Genomic DNA, 18,161 nt, shown 5'->3' on the forward strand with positions numbered 1-18,161 from the left:
AAAATCCTTATGCTAATCAAAAGGAGCCTGGTTATCTCTAGAAAGGTGTTTTTTAAAAAAGAATGACTTTTTCTAGCAATATGAACTCCAATAAACTTTCATAAATGTCAACAATTTCTAAAAAAATATCACTACAGAATATAGCTGCACAAAGTGGTTAAAATGCATACAATCTTTGCACAAAAGTGTCCTACTTCTAGACAACAGGAAGTAGTTGTTCACCGTTAATTTTAGGTAATCAAATATTTTGATGTTAGATTTTGCTGTTAATGCAGCACTGAAAACGTTTCCCTTTGATATAGTGAAATGGAGTTCAAACCTAAGTGTAAGCATTAGCTACTTTTTTCCTTTAGTACCACTTGAGTTTTCTGTTTTTAAATGGAGATTTTTTTTCTTCTGTTATTATACACCTCTACCCCGATATCATGTGACCCGATATAACATGAATTTGGATATAGTGTGGTAAAGCAGTGCTCCGTTGGGGCGAGGCTGCGCACTCCAGCAGATCAAAGCAAGTTCAGTATAATGCAGTTTCACCTATAACACAGTAAGACAGCGTTATATTGGGGTAGAGGTGTATTAAATGGTGGTAACCCCTGAAATGTATTCATTCAAAATTAACTACCATTGTACAATGTAAGATGTAATTTCTTAAGACTACAACAACATTTACTTTAAAAAAAGAAAAAAAACCATTCTCAATGCAAACGTGATTAATATAAAATTTAAAAACTCTCGAGATTCACTATATAACACTGTGTCCAAGCAGACGTCTTGATGGGTATTTGGACAGTCTAAGACACGAAACTAAACATACTTACTCCTAAAACTTTCCTGCAATTGTTTAAATAATAGTTATAAGTTTAAATACTTATGGTTATAAAAAGGTTGTTAGAGTAAAATTTCAGTATTGACAAGACCTAGGTTGTGGCAGTTACAAAAAATGAACTCAATGAACCAACCATATAGATAGGCTTATAAAGACTTATGTACATAAAGCTGCATGTGTAAGTAGAAGCAGTAGCCCTTTAGTATTAAGAAATCTGCCATTTAAAATCACATTTACTTGAAAACCATAAAACCTCATATAAATTCTATTGTATAAGAGGAATGTCGGTTTTATCATTTTGTTTTAACATTTATTTAAGCCCAGGAAGAAATAAAACCAACAGCCAAAGTTAGAATGATTAAACGTGCAAGATAAAACCAGTTTACCCTTTTAAAAAATACCATCTGATCTGTAGTTTGGAGAACAGTCAAGTGGCAGCTTTGTAAACATTAAAGTTACTCATTTGTATCCCTGGCATTTTAAATACACCTCTAAAAAAGACAGTTCATTCTGTTACTCTGTAGCTGCAAACTTAAATGGCTGGATCTTCCAGTACAGAAAAATCTTTTCTACCACTATTGAATTCAAAAGGGGTTTAACTACTATGGAAACAATTAAAAAAATAAATAAATCACAATTTCTCTAGAAAAGAAATGACTTAAAATACTAATTTCTTAAAGCTAATCGATGCTTAATACTGTCATGATAAAAAGTTTGCTGGAATTACAGTTTAAATCGATAAGTTATAAGTCAACTTAAAGGTATAGTTCAAGTAAAAGAATTTTAAAATTGTATTCCCCTACAGCTAGGAAATCAGAGGAAGGCTGTGTGTTCTACTCAGTGAGAGCTAGGAAAGGATCTTGTGCGAAACTCTAGTGGACATCCCTTCTTGGCCTCCCAGGAGGAATTTCAAGTTATGTTAAATGCATAATATCTATTATGTAGACATTACCTAGTAATACCTTTTACCAGTTCCCCAATACTCTTCCACTGCCTGTGGTTTGGATGCTATCATTATGAAATGGCTGGAAATTAACAAAACTTAGCACAGCACTGTCACCCCATTCTGAAAGGTGATTAAGAGGCTGCAGACAATGTACAATGAGAGCTTGTTTACATTTATTTGTGCTTTAGTTTTCAGTCAAATCAAGAATGGATATCAGGGCAAAACTCAACGAGGGAAAATCTAAAAAAGTGTTAGTCCTGGCTCTGTGTCATGAGGTCCTTTGACATTTTTGGCTTATAAAAAGGAACCTCGCCACAGAGATCAAAATACTCACAAATGGATATACATTAGACCTCTATTTTACTTTCTCCACTTCCCCTGCGAAAAGACCACACAGTTATACTATGTAAAGCACTCCTTCACTTCTCAAGGAATGGTTATTGCCAGCTTCTCTTCTCCCCATTTGTGTGTAGCTTGCAATCAATAAGCATTGTTAAAGCTATAATCTCAGCTAATAAGATTTTTTTTAAAAACTGCTATAGTAACCATAAAGAATGTTGATATGTTGTAGTTTCAAACTAGCAAAGTAATGACATGACTTACATGTTACAACATAAATGAAAGTTACAACATTAAGTTACAACATAAATGAAATTAGTTATAAATCAGTTACAGTACAATTTCTCTTTGTGCTTGCAAGATTCTTAATTTGTACATGTCCTTTTGTAACAGTCTCCTAGTCTCATTCAAGAACAAGCCTTATCTTTAAACACATTATTCCATTAAAATGATGTGCTTGATTCAATACAACAGGTGTCAAAATCAGCATGAACATATTGATACTGTAATTATGAACACATTTTCCAAAGTGATGAAAAATGCCGTAATGACTTTCTAATTAGTAGCTTTGTGCCTACTTCTGATGACTTAGATAAGGAACCAAAGTCACTGCATGTTCTGACAGAACACAGTGGCTCGGAGTGGGCAGGAGGGCAGCTTGGGAGGAGGACTTGCTCCTTTGTAATTCTGCATCCCTCTGCACCACAGAAGAAATTGAAAGAAAAATCTATTTACTGTCTCTTTTCCCCAGCAGTCTGACTATCCTGGATCTTCAAATGTGGTTATGAGTAAAAAAATGTGACTAAACAGACTGGTATTACAGTCAATGCAGCTAGGGGAAACAGCAAGAAGCTTTTCTAGCTCACTCATCAGAATTGATCACAGAGTTCCAATTTAAGAATATTTGTTGCCAGTGAAAGCGTGAACCAGAAAGAATAAAAAAAAAGACTTCCCTTCTAGACTCCACTTTAAGTTAACAGGACTGGTGGGAATTTTTTTTTTCTTTTGAACTGAGCATATTTGGTAACTCAGAATCAAACACAGAATCCAACCAGTGCTATTTTAGTCACTTTTCTGAGTATTATGGAATTTTCATCACAGAAAACTCCTGTCACCAGCAGAAGTTTGATCTGCCATTGTATGACTTTTGAAGCCAAGTTTTCAACCAAATGTTTAGAGAGACCTATTGTACACAAAACTCAGTTTGCATATACCCATATACTTACAGGAATATGCAACTCACGTGGTGGGCAAACATATTGGAGTTTGTGAATTAAGTCAGGTACATGCCAAGATTTCCCATTGTTATGAAAGTTTCCATCTAACATGGAACACTGAATTGGTATTTCTAGCTGAAGGCCTATAAAAAGTACATCTCTCACATTAACACATTTTCTCTGGCATGGTCTGCAATGCTGTGATTTTATTGTATGGACCTATTGCAATGTCACCCAAAATTTCATTCTTGAGTCACAAACCCCTTCTAATAAGTAACTACTTTGAATCAGTGACTGAAGTTTTCTAAAAGCTACATCCTGAGAAAGAGGATCCCTTTGCTCTGCAGTCTATATTTTACAAACACACAGACACATTCTGCCAGCATGGCTAAACAGAGCCTGCCAATATTTGTTAACAATAGGGGGATGTAAATAATAGGAAGTGTAAGTGTAAAATCAAATCACCTAAGGAAAAAAAAACCCTCTAGGCTATTAATAACAGTTGAAACAATGCAAAATAGTTAAAAATTGTAATCTAGACACACTGTCAAATGCAAGCCAAGCTCTAATGATATCAAGAATTTGGAGGGTTAGATTTTACAAAGGGAAGATGGGGAGCACAGTGTATAACACTATCAACAGAATCTCAGATTCCTTTTTCATACTAGGCAGTTTATCAGACATCAATCTGTTGACAGTGTTATGCTGATGCTAGGAGGTCGCTGCTGATTTGATTGTTTGTTTGAAATGGGAAGATCTATTCTTTCTGCTCCAGATATCAATTTTTCCTCTTGAAGACTACATGCTGAAAACCTATTTGCTTCAGCACCATTTCCACCACTACGGTTATTTGGAACTGTGATACCACTGACCTGCTCAAAGGATTTACTAAAAGCAGTAGTGGTAGTTCTAGCCAAACTATGACTGCCAGGCTTAGGCAGGGATTGGCTAGTAGTTAATGTCAGTCTCTTTAAAGACAGAAGATCTAAATTCTCACTCATGGCTCTCTGAGTTTGTTTTCGAGAAAAGTCTTCTTTGCAGGATTCCCCAGAAGCTTCTCTTTCTTTCCCCCCAACTTTGCTTCCTCCAGACCTTCGTTGGCTCTTCCCTAAAAGGATCTTGTTGCTGGTGTTGTTGCTGTTTGATAACGCTGATTGGCTTGTGCTAGAAGTAGCTCTAGAGTAAAACCCTTCATCAACCTCAGATACTTCTATCAGTTCTTCTGGAATTGCTAGATCAGTATTATCTATGTAAAGGAACAAGAAAAATGTTAGTTAAAAGATGTTATTCATATTGTGATTAATTCAGATGTATACAGTTAGGCTTTGGCATTTTCAAACACGAAGCAATAAAGCAATAGAGTATGGAGCAAAGTAGAAAAATGTAACATACTTACCTATTGCATTAAATTGTAGAAAATGATTCATTATGATTTAAATTGCATCAAGTTACATTTACTAAACCATAAGGCATGCCCGCATAATCTCATTTTGTAGTGATTTTGAAAAAAAGCAGTATTATTCATGCAAAAAATTAGGAACAGATCAGATAGAGACCACACAGAAAACTAAAAAGGTATAAATCCTATTATGTGCAAGTGCTTCTACATACTATTTGCAAAGCAAATTAATCATTAAGGTAGATTATCAATGCCACAAAATACCCATTATGGCTCCTGCAAGTTTAGAAAACCTAACAGTGTTTTAGTTTTACAACTGAAAGGTCACCTCTGCATTATCTGTTTGCCAGTATAACTAGGTTGGAAACTTAACACTGGAGTATGAATGTACCATCATGATGAAGGTGTTTCAAATAGTATAATGGGAGGGGGGGGGAATGGTAAAGCGTACTGAAATGCTTTTTTGCATAAGTTTGAAATAGTCCACTTTGTTTCCTTGATAACTTTATTTGTAAATCCAACAAATATGCAAAATAAGCTCAAAGTGAAGAATAGGAAAGTATTTTCTGTTCGTGTTGAGTCTCACAGTGTGGTTTCCCCAAGTTATGTCATCACTGTATGTGGCACAGACAAAATAAGAAATGGTGTGTGCAGTGCATGCATTTGTGTTTTTATGAAATGACAACATGCAAATACAACAACTGCATACTGCAACTCTCCAAGCATGCAGCAGTGACCTTTTCAATCAGTGGTACCTTAGAGTGCAGCTACAAAGTGCTCTGCTAAAACTGCACTCTGCCAGATGAGTTTATTCCATCCTCCATCATTTTTCTTACAGATTTTTGCCTCCTGATTTCTGGCATGCCTTTGCTGTCATTTCTAGGATCTGTAGCTGTTTCCTGCACACCCTGTATATGCTGAGAATCATTCTCTGCTAGTGCTCTGCTTTTTTCCCCATTCCCGGTTCTCTCTCCAGCCACATTTGTGACACTAATCTCAGGTATGACAAAGTTTCCAAATTCAGGAGCATCATTACCATTCTCTGGTTGTTCTAGAAATGAAGATGGATAAGGAAAAAAAAAAGGATGTCTGAAACAAAATCATGAAACAAACAACAAAACACAGAATTGGATGGCTGAAGCGTTATGAAGTAAGCTACATGTTTGCATATTAACTTTTTGTTAATTAGCAGTATTAGTGAGGATGGGATAGAATTACTCCATTTTTTAAAAAAATGGACTTTCTCCCATGCTGTGCTACCCTCCCCTCCAATCTCCTTTCAACGTTAAAGCCCTTAAAGGTGCTCATGAAACATGAGTTCTTGAAAATTCAAAATTACATGTTATTTTAGACATCAAAATTGAGTTTAGCTTTTTCCCCCTCAATTCACTTCTATGACCAGGTCTACACTACAGACCTGTATCAGCATAAATACATCACTCAGAGGTGTGAAAAATCCCCACTTGAGTGACACGGTTATACCAACTTAATCCCCTGTGTAGACAGCACTATGTTGACAGGAAAGCTCTCCCGGAAGACAAGCCCTATGACAATATTGTATCAGCTGTACTAAGATGTAAAGAAAACCTTTGTTTTTAAAGTTACCTTTATAATTATCTCCATGTTAACCTGAAGTACTACTACATAGGAGCAGAGATTATGCTTTCAGTATGCACTGATATAGCACTCTCTCTTGAATGTGGTTGAACTGAAACTCTACATCTTGAGAGCCAGACCAGCTCAGGTACAATTAGATTGCCACTTTATCTCTGCATTCTTTTCTAAGTTATTTTCAACTGCAACAAGTCTGCATAGTTAGGAAAACTTTCAAGTACATCAACTTAAAATTCACTTAACCTTTATATAAAATCTGCAAAGTAACACCTGCAAAAAGCTATGTAGGTGTAACATGGAATGTTTATTTTATAGAAATTTGTATATCACATCCATCTCCATAGCATCTCAGCACTTTCCATTAGCGCAATAAAGATGTTGACCTCAGCCCAATTTCTGCTCTTATTTGAGGTTACAGTGAAGCTTGATTTAAAGTATCCTTATCACTTCCATGTCAGACTGATCTCAAGTACTAGACAATTACATCACTACAGGATCAAACAGGAGAAGGTAGGCTGTAAGGGAGAAACAGTTCATTGCAATGCTGGAGAATGATGGAAACAAGCTGAGGCACAAGTGATTATCTTAGCTTCAAGGTACTACAACTTGACTGATGGATGAGGGGGGAAGAGAGTAAACAATATTAAATGCATAGCAACAGAGAGAGTGGGCCATCATTTAAAAAATAGTATGAGCATACTTTGACATTCCTGGATAGTTAAAGTAATGGTGGCAAAAATCAGTGATTGCTGCAGTTCTCGATACTATACGCATGAATAAAAATAGTACCATTGAACTGGAAAAGTGGTATTCTTCTACAGTAAAAAAGGACAGGAAGATCTTCATAACCTAAAGTGCAATGGTGCATAAGTAGAATTGGTCGAGAATTTTGACAAAACAATTTTTCATCAGAAAATGCCAATTTGTTAAAACCAAAAATTTTCACCGGAACTCATCACTTTCTGTGTTCATTCATCGGCAAAGGATTCTTTAGTCCACGATGGAATTTTTAGGGGGCTTGGGAGGAGGGAAGAGAAAGAAACCCTCCCTAGAATAGCCAATAGCCCAGTGGTTAGGGAACTCCCCTAGGATAAGGACAGTTCTTGCCTGATTCAGAGCAAGGACTTGAACTTTCATCTCTCATGTTCAAGGTGAGTGCCCTAAACAGACCCACCCCTCCAGTTTTTTGTACAAAATTTTGTAAGGTATTGATTTCACCTGAATGTAAACATTTTCCAATTGTGAACATTTTTGCAGAATGGAAAACCTGTTTTCCCACCAACTCTATGCACAAGGTACTTTACAGACAAATTCCTTCCCTGGAAAGTTTACTATCTAAAGTTAGATTCCGATAAATGAAGACCCATGAAGAGAGGTTAAGGGTAGAGAGGGAGAGAAATGCAAACGGGGGGGGGAGGGGGAGGGGGAGGGACTGGGAGGGAGGAAAGAAGGGGGGGAAGAGGGAAAAACCTTTCAATCTTTACAATATATAATGTAACAAACTACACTTCCAGCAACTTATCGGCATTATAAAAATCTTTAAAGAATTAGACCACAGATTTCCAAACTTTAAGACAATAAAAACATTCAGCAGTCAAACGGCTTTTCATCACCAGATCTACTATGAACTAGATTTTGTGATTAGGGGAAGCTACCAGGTCTAAACAGTCATTGGGTATCCATCATGAAAGTTTCTACCATCACATCTGTAACATACAAAAGCAAGCACAGGAAGAGAGAAAAATAATCTCTTCATGTATATAAATAGTAACAAACTTGACGAGAATGAAAAAAATCCAATGAAAGCATAGCAACAGCCAGAAATGATAGCTCATCCTTACTCTGAAGTGGTTAATTTATTAGTGAAACAGTTCTTTCAAAATCCTCAGGAGTAAGTAAAGAATATCAATATTAAGAGTATTTGAGGTTTTAGAACTGCAAACAACAATTGTCTGTGCTGTAAGGTTTCTTTCAAACTTGTTGATATGAAGCCTACATATGAATATTGAAGGAACACTAATTTAGGGTAAATATATGAGTAAACACTGAAGTTGAAAGGACATGAAACCTGGTAAACATTCAGCTACTACATAGGTCTATTTAACCACCAGAGTCATGCTATCTGCTGGAAGGAATGGTTTGAAAGTAAGTCAAGTACCTGACAATTTACTACAATGGTGAAATGTTTCCAAGAACAACTTAATGGCCAAAGGCCCCCCCATGCTTCGCATGAGCCAACATCCAAAGGCCCTTTCTAATGGTTTAGGGGTTTGCCTGTATGTCAATGGCCAAAACAGTAACTTTTCCCATATTGCTTAACATGATTTTTCACCAGCTGGCAGGCTGCCACTCTAAGGGAAGTGGCTTTAACACAGTACTACTGTAGATTGTGTTTTGGAATTCTTCAGGATGAAAGGGGTGTGTGTGTGTGTGGTTTATATTTTTTAGTATCTATATAGATATATATATGCATGCCTACTGTCAAATTTTCAGCAGTGAAGACAAGTCTGATTTCAACATTTGTGGAAGGGATTAAGTAGGAAAACTTACTGTTCGGTTTCTTAGGAGTATGAGTTGAGGCACAAAGGTTACCTCCAAAGGGTGTGTCATAAACAGATAGTTAAGGGTTAATGTCTCTTTTACCTGTAAAGGGTTAAGAAGCTCAGTAAACCTGGCTGACACCTGACCAGAGGACCAATCAGAGGACAAGACACTTTCAAATCTCAGTGGAGGGAAGTTTTTGTTTGTGCTGTTTTGTGTTGTTCGTTGTTCGCTCTTGGGGCTAAGAGGGACCAGACGTGCAACCAGATCTTTCTCCAATCTTTCTAAAACAGTCTCTCACATTCAAAATAGTAAGTACTAGCTAGAAAAGGCGGATTAGGCTTATGTTTGTTTTCTTAACTTGTGAATGTGTATTTTGCTGGAAGGATATTTTTACTTCTGTTTGCTGTAACTTGTATCTTAGGCTAGGGGGGAGGGAGTCCCTCTAGTCTATATAAGCTGAAGACCCTGTAAACATTTTCCATCCTAATTTTACAGAGATAATTTTTACTTTTTTCTTTCTTTAATTAAAAGCTTTCTTTTTAAGAACCTGATTGATTTTTTTCCTTGTTTAAGACCCAAAGGGATTGGGTCTGAACTCACCAGAGATTGGTTGGGGGAAAGAAAGGGGGGAAAGGTTAATTTCTCTCTATCTTAAGATCCAAGGAGTTTGGATCAGTGTATCTCTCAGGGTAATCCAGGGCAGGGAAAGTCTGGGAGGGGGAATGATTTATTTCTCTCTGTTTTAAGACCCAAGGGGTTTGGGTCTTGGGTCCCCTAGGGAAGGTTTTGGGGGACAGGGAGTATACCAGACACTGGAATTTCTGGTTGGTGGCAGCGCTATCAGATCTAAGCTAGGAATTAAGCTTAGAAGGGTACATGCAGGTCCCCACTTTCTGGACGCTAAAGTTCAAAGTGGGAAACATACCTTGACAGGGTGTCTATTGTATTGTGTCTATTTTGGTTAACAAAGTTTTTTGATTAGAGCTAGTAATAATGAGAATAGGGAAGAAAGGTCACAAATGAACACCACATAGTACTAACTAATAAGGTGAACCAACTGCATTTCAACATGGCTTCACACCTCTGTACATATGTAAAGCAGCAGGGAAGTCAGTTTTTTGCAGAGGCAATGCCTATTTTGGCCACAAAGCTCTGCCACATCTCATCTTTCATAGCTAAAAAACACCTTTAATGGTCTCTAATTGACATAAGGTACCTTAAAATTCTGTTTAAAATTGGCTGCATGTGCATGCTTAAGTATGTAGCCATTATGACAAAGCACTGGAAACACCCATTTAAACACACAGTTAGAATTCATTGATTGCTATAAATGAAAAAACCACACATTTTCCAGATTTCAGCTGTGATTTACCAACTTATTTCCTTTCCCCCACTCGACCCAAAAAGCCAATGTTTACAGCTTTGGTTCAAATGACACTATTTAGGTCTACTCACTTGATGCCAAAGGAATTAATACATCTAATTGCCAAGAACATGGGTTGAGGGGGGAAAAACACAACCTCTGAAGGGTCACTCTGTAGTTTTTGGCATGCTACATAGCAATTAATATGCCTAAGCATTATAAAACAAAACTGAACAAAAATATGTTTAAAGCTACTATATTGTTTATTCTGCATCTATGACTCTACGATACGCTAGACAAGTGCTGCCAGAGATTTTATCCCATTTGCTTTCAATTTTCCTTTCTTCCTTAAATAATATATCCCTGTTTAAACAACTTTTAAATCTTACATAAGACATGCAATTTTCCTACTTTTTTTCTGTTTATGGTTTGAGACAGAAAAGCCCCTACATACCTATAAGGACTGGTAATGCAAGACATTCTTTTGCCTTTAGGCTGATTATTTACAGGAAAAACAAGTCAATAGCAACAACAATAAAAAGCCAGACATGATCTGATGAACAGATGGTGGACTAAAGATCAAGATATCTGTCTCTCAGAGGACAGGCTGATTAAGAGACCTTTAAGCTAGATATTCAGGGAAGATGGTTGGGAGATTTAATAATCTCCAGGCCTCATTCTAATATTGAGCAGAAGGAAAAATCAAGAGAATGAACAGCAATGGAAAACAGAACAGAGGGTAGAAGAATGGACAAGAGGAAAGAGAGTGCCAATACTATTGACAGTAACAGTCAGATAGGCAACAGTGGAAGTAAAATGACTACCTATTCAGGTGAGGAATCTGGGTGAAGGCAAAAAGGAACAACTGAGATGGCTGTACACCACTGCAAGGAGTCTAAATAACAAAATGGAGGAACTAGAACTACTGGTGGAGGAAGTGAAACCACATATTATAGGGATAATGGAAACATTGGAATAATAGTAATGACTGGAATACAGATATTGAAGGGCATATGCTATTCAGGAAAGACAGCTAAGAACAATGATATTTTTCTTCAATAAAGTAACATATAAATGTGACAATTATAATGAAAACTATTCACTAGATCTTCAGTGTCAGTACAGAGACTGGGATAATATTTCCAAGCCTGTTAAACAATATGCAGATCTTTCTCAAAAGACAGATTTTATTTATAGCACAGCAGTAAGTTATATTTTATACTGAAATTGGTGTAGACAGATTTACTTCAATGCAAATTTTCCACATTAGGCAACAATGCATTTTATTTTGAAATTTCATCCTGAGCCAGCTGAGTTTTGTAGCATAATTATTTTAAACTACACAGCTTTTCAGATGGCCTTATGTATCTCCATATGGTTTTCCCAGTTTTTGGGTTTAACTGGTTTAACACATTATTCCCCACTGTTTTCTCTTGTTTTAGTTTTGGAGTTGACTCTAATTCCAGTAAGTCAATACATTATATATATATCAACTTTCTGGTTGCTTTTTTTTTTTTTTTTTGGTCAGAAGTCCATAATTCTCCAACTAAACTACTGTACTTGGATGCTCCCAGAAGTTTGTGAAGATTAGTCTGTACTAGAAGACATCATAATACTGTACTTCCATTCTAAGAGTTCAAATTATTCCAAAATGTCTCCAGAGAACAGATCTTTCATATCCTAATTGCATTTTCTTTTCAGCTCATATGTTGGTAAGTTTTCCCTACAAGTATTCCAAAAACTGAAAGTTTTCATAAGAGGGTGCACCTAACTATTGGTATTAGGAAGTTTGAGATGTCAGAAGTCAACCCATTTTCACAGAATCAGGGCCTGTGCTTTTCAGTGTAAAGTGTTCATTGTGTAATGCATTTGACATCAGCAGCTAATAGCTGTAAACATCAGGAAATCCCCATCCTCTTGGATTTCTGCATAGAGAAAATTTTACTAGAGAGTCAAAGCCATTCTCCTCAAACAAATATAAAAGTAATTCACTGAAGTTCTTAGAACTATTTATCAGAATCTAAATGATACAGCCACCAGCAAGAACAAGATTTGGGGTAAATAGCACATTTTGATTAACGTACTCCACACACACTCACCCATAAATGGTCTACAGCAAAGAAAGAATTTTCTTGAGATAGCAGCTTGTCAAAGTGTGTCATTTGTATTCCAAATACTTTTATACTGTGCAGTCCATTTAAATCCCTATTTTCTGCACCAAGACATCTAGCTTGTCAGTGTTTCTACCAAACAACAATAAACTAATCTCAAAACTCCTTTAATTTTTAAAAAACTGATATCAAGTTTCAGCTAAGACTTAACTTTGTATTCGTGTCATGAGCAGGGATTCTCTGCATATTCTAGTAAGAGCCCCCAGACTAATATAAACAAGAGATGATGAATTCTAACAATATAGTTGTCATAAACAGATAAGTAAGAGTTAATAGAACAGAAGTACTTCATGTCTCTTTTGCCTGTAAAGGGTTAACAAGATCAGTGAGCCTGGCTGTCACCTGACCAGAGGACCAATCAGGGGACAGGATACTTTCAAATCTTGAGGGAGGGAAGTTTTGTGTGTGCTGTTAGTTTTGGTTGTTGTTCACTCTGGGGGCTCAGAGGGACCAGACGTGCAACCAGGTTTCTCTCCAATCTCTTTGATACAGTCTCTTATATGTCCAGAATAGTAAGTACTAGGTAGATAAGGCGAGTTAGGCTTATGGTTGTTTTCTTTATTTGCAAATGTGTATTTGGCTGGAAGGAGTTCAAATTTGTATTTTGCTGAAAGGATTTTAATTTGTACTTGTATACTTAGGCTGGGAGGGCATTCCCAGTGTCTATAGCTGAAAGACCCTGTAACGTATTCCATCTTAAAGTTACAAAGATAATGTTTACTGTTTTTTCTTTCTTTATTTAAAAGCTTTTCTTGTTTAAGAACCTGATTGATTTTTTATTCTGGTGAGACCCCAGGGGACTGGGCCTGGATACACCAGGGAATTGGTGGGGAGAAAGGAGGGAAGGGGGAGAGAAAGGTTAATTTTCTCTCTGTGTCAGGATTACTTTCTCTCTCAGGGAGAGTCTGGGAGGGGGAGAAAGGAGGGGGGAAGGTGAATTTTCCTCTCTGTTTTAAGATTCAAGGAGTTTGAATCACAGTGATCTTCCAGGGTAACCCAGGGAGGGGAAGCCTGGGAGAGGCAACGGTGAGGGAAAGAGTTTACTTTCCTTGTGTTAAGATCCAGAGGGACTGGGTCTTGTGGGTCCCCGGGCAAGGTTTTGGGTGGACCAGAGTGTACCAGGCACTGGAATTCCTGGTTGGTGGCAGCGCTACAAGTACTAAGCTGGTAATTGAGCTTACAGGAATTCATGCTCGTACCCCATCTTTTGGACACTAAGGTTCAGAGTGGGGAATTATACCATGACAATAGTCAATAGAGTAGCCTTCACTAACCCTGCCACTTCTTGCCACCAACTCGGATGTTCATCCTCGTTCAGACCATTCTCTCTCCACAACACATGTCCCTAAAGAAGGGCATTCCCGTTTTCTCTCCTCACCTTCAGTATCTCTGATGACTTACCACATCTGCAGGTAGTTCATAAAACAAACAACAGCCACCGCCTGCTACTCCCATGGGTAGGGCAGGTGACTGCCTCTTCACATGTTGCTTCCATGGCTGAATATTCCAGGGGCAGTTGACAGAATGAGAGGGAGCAGGTAGACAGATGGATAAGTGATTTCAAAGCAGCTGCTATCCATCCCCCACACCACAAGAGACACACACTTCATGATAGTAAAGGGTAGGAGGTAGCAAGGTAGAAGATACGGCACATCCAATTCCCGGCTCATGTTCTTGTTCTTACCTTCTACCCACAGGTCAGGAAAAAGTGAGGAAGCCCTTGGAGCCCCACTATTCCAAGTGTAATAGCAATATCTTTTTCAGGATTCTCTGGTCTATAAGCTCCTAATCACTGTAGGAACTGTTGGTTCAAGATTTATGTCCAAAACCCAAACTTTATCCAGCTCCTCAGAAGAAATTCATTGGGAATTAATAAGTCAGTTCCCACTGCAACACTACAGTTACTTCACAGTATTTTGATCTGTATAATGAGTTTGTCTACATCAAATTTGGAGAATGGTTCAAGCAAGTCTTTCCTCCACCCTCCTCCCAGAAAAGTACACCCCAACCCCTCAGAAAAAGCAGCAGCTGTAACATTTGAGGGTTTTTTTTCCACTCTATATATTACATTTAATGGCCTGTTAAGAAAGCCTGTCCGGCCTGGATTTATGATTCAGGAAGAAATTCGTGCTGTCCAATAGTCAGGGTTTTTGCTAGAATTTTTATAAATAACATTTTGGAAGTGAAGCTGACTGAAATTGGTATAATGCACGGAGCCTTTTCCATTTATAACCCCCCAAAAGCCTTGTCAGTCACTGAGCAGATATTTCAGATTCACTTTTGGCATACTGGAATGAGAGATGTCTAATGACAGGATATTAGGGACAACCAATCATTTTTGGCTGAAAAGTTTTGGCTACACCAGTTTATCCCAGGAGTCCAGGAGTGCAATTTTTCCCGTTAAATCATTTGGTGCCACCATCCAAAGTCTTAGTTTGTAGTTCCCTCCCTGAATCAAATGGAATCTTGACAAGAATTTTTTTTAAGCCCTTATTTTTCTCCCAAGGGTTACCTATCATTCCTTGCTTGGGTCACACTAATTGCTTAGAATTAGATTAATATTATGCTTCTCTCTATTAACTGTCACACCATCTCTCTTCATAAGTGAATAGCTTTTTCCATGTTTTACAGGAATCTGTTTTTCTACTAACACTATCAAACCTCTTGCCTTACTGTTATCTGCTGCAGCAAATACTTGTCCCACCCAATGCCTCTTGAACTTCGCCATCTGTATGAAGCATGATCCCTGCAAGAAGGCAATACCAAAGCATGATTTTTGTAAAGACTGCAAGACCTTTATCTTTGCTGGATAGTCAGCACCTTTAAAATGCATGAAATAAGAATTGTTAGTATTGGCCCATTATAATCCATGTTTTTATTCTGTATTATTGAAAGTGATAAAGTAGAAGACAACAGGGGAGAGTTAAATTTGCCTTTAATTTCTCTCAGAAGGAACAACAGATCTACTGTCTGTGCTCTATGCTTCCCTGTATCAGTGAGTTTGAATTAGCAACATCAAAGCCACACAGAGGAGCAAGATTAAAGATAGCGTGACAACTGGCTAAACCATGTTCAGAGATGGTTTCTTGCTTAAAACACTGAGCCACGATTTGAGAGCTGCTGACCCCTTACTGATTTCAAGGAGATTCTGACAAGTCTTGGGCAGCAGCAGATCCTGCCTTACTTTCTTCCGCTAATTAGAAAGGGCCAGTAGCCATTTTGCACACTGTAGGCTGATATACTCCCTTGCATTACTATGATTTTAGTTAGTAATAACTATTGGAACTTATCTAAGCACTTGTCACCTCCACCACTAGCTATGACCCATAAATAGCCGGGTCTTAGGACCACTGCATTCAACCTGTTTTCATTGATACTTTAACATTTTTCATGAAGAGATTGATGTAAATATTACCACAGTGGGCATTATTGTATGTCAAGGTAAATAAGCAAGAGTTTTGTAGATTTAATCTTGTTTTAAAAACTAAATACCCCTACAAATTTGGGTGTTATAATTTTTTTAAAAATCGGCACTTATCCAAGATCACTAGGCCATTTATCATTTTTTAAATAGCCCTGTAGTAATTTTGTTGCTAATTATACTGCCTATACAATAATGATGTCTATTATAGTAATATATCAACACCGAGCCCATCCCAAAACAGTCAAAACATCAATTAAAGATAAAGGATGACCATATTATATAAGAGCCAATACTGATGATCTTCACCGGCTCTCAACCCAAGGTGGTAGTTACAAGGCCTTAGGCACAGCAAGTGATCAAGAGCACAGATCTGTGCTGGACTTGCTCTTCCTTCTCAGACTGGAGAAGAGGAGTGCAGATAATGGACTACTGCAAAAACAGAAGCCTTAACATGCTGTTTTCTGCCAGCCCAGACTGGGCCTGATTAAAGACCTCTGATGAAGTTTTTTTTTTAGCTTCTATTCTTTCATATTGATGATAACTAATACAATTGTAACATGACCATCTTTTCCCACTCTACACCCTGCCCAGCTTTCTTTGAACATTTTGCATGAAGGTTCTGTGGGGACAACATTACCTCTTTTAAATTACTTTGGTTATTGCAACTAATAATTGCTTCATTTTGGACACAAATCTGGGACACCCTGTAACAGATCTTTGATATACTAATGCTTCCAGTTAAATAAATGGTATGTGTAACTTCTTTAGCTATAGATTCAAGAATTTTGTACAGTTCTACATTTTAAAATAAAAACAAAATTTTGAAGAACTGAATAGCTAAGGAGTGAAACAGATCAAATGTTCACTCAGAGCTATGGCAAAGAAATCTTTATTCCCCAGTTGGGAAAAAGGAATCTGTTACAGGCAGTTAAGTCTCAGTATATAATAGCTCACTCAGGATAAGCTCACTCAATAGCACAGTGGCTCAAACATCCTACTGGATGACTAGATACTCAATATCTAGTCAAATTCATAACACAGACCCAAGTGAGCTGCTAAGGCTGCTCTGTTCATACTCTTCAGAGAAAGATCCATGGTACTGGATTTTTAAAGAGACTAATATATAGCAGTTTTCACCTCACTAACCAGAGACATTTTGGTTAAGATTAAATTAAATAGAAGATGTGTGCATTAGTCTTAGAATTTCAACTTTTAAAAAAAAAATAGCTCTAATAAAAAAAATAACATTTAATGTGTACAGTGTGTTTCTTACCATGTCTCTTCCATCTATGCCCCCTGATGGACATACTAGTCACAGCATTTCTTGATATTCTAGATGAAGTGGGGGTAATTTCAACCTGAATGCATCTTGTACCTTCTTTACTAGATTTCATGGCACCTTGAGGCAGTGAGGCCTTTATTGCATTAGCAACCTAGGGAGGAAAAATCTGGGTGAAGTTCTTATCAAGATTTGAATTCTAACAGAAGTACTATTTACAGTAATTAGCAGGGATTTGGAGCAATCACATTTTTGAATTGCTCTGCTCCGGCTCCACTCCAGCTCCAGGAAATAACCTACTGATCCATGCTCCAGCTCCACGCTCCGCTTCAAAGCCCTGGTAATTAGAATATTTTTACAACTCTGGGAAAAATATAATACCACATGCAATCTGAGATCAGCTATGATCATAAGGTTCAAAGAAAGTATCAAAGATTAGACTAAAATCTGTTTGCAATTATGCCTTTATTTCCTGGTGGTTTGAAGTCTTAAATCAAGCAACCTGCACAATGCTTTAAACAGCTACTTTGATGGTAGTCTCCGTTTAAAACAATGACTGACTACTTACCACATACTTCATGGTGCTTTTGAGCCTCCCCCAAGGCTTTAAATTCTACTTTTCCATTGTTTGAGTGCACAAAGTAAAATTACTTTCTTGGGGCTTGGCGTGGGAGGGGAAAGGAGTATTAAAAATGCATGCTTCCAAGCATCTTTAGCATAGGTAGGACACTGATGATTCCCTGTGGGCCTATGGTTCATTATAATGTTGCATCACCAGCATGATTCACAGTTTAGTAACTTTGTATCTAGATTTGTATAGAAAAATCCCAACATAATACCTACCAGCAGCGGTTCTGGATACAACTCCAGCTGAGCTCTATATAAAATGTCATCCATTGCTTTACGAGCTAGATCCCATTCTCCATTATAACTAGAAAAATTATAATTAAGTATGATTACCAAGTTTTATAAACTGCACCCTCATTTTTATATCAAGTAATAGCTGTCTCTCTCTCTCCTTGGTCACATTACCTTC

The 18,161-nt window shown here is 37.4% G+C and overlaps 1 protein-coding gene across 9 annotated transcripts in view; it reads right to left on the reverse strand.

Annotated features, from left to right (window-relative positions):
• Window positions 1–508: 508 nt before the first annotated feature.
• FAM126A (family with sequence similarity 126 member A) overlaps window positions 509–18,161 on the reverse strand; it is a 97,557-nt gene continuing 79,904 nt past the window's right edge. For all 9 annotated transcript variants that reach the window (XM_030550762.1, XM_030550761.1, XM_030550756.1 and 6 more), the window contains 3 exons: window positions 17,969–18,056; window positions 17,120–17,279; window positions 509–4,577 (listed from right to left, as the gene is read on the reverse strand). In XM_030550762.1, coding sequence (XP_030406622.1) covers window positions 4,015–4,577; window positions 17,120–17,279; window positions 17,969–18,056 — 811 coding nt within the window. In that variant the 3' untranslated portion in view covers window positions 509–4,014. The remainder of the gene's footprint in view (window positions 4,578–17,119; window positions 17,280–17,968; window positions 18,057–18,161) is intronic.

The sequence above is a fragment of the Gopherus evgoodei genome, chromosome 2 (assembly GCF_007399415.2).
Source record: "Gopherus evgoodei ecotype Sinaloan lineage chromosome 2, rGopEvg1_v1.p, whole genome shotgun sequence".
NCBI lineage: Eukaryota > Metazoa > Chordata > Testudines > Testudinidae > Gopherus > Gopherus evgoodei.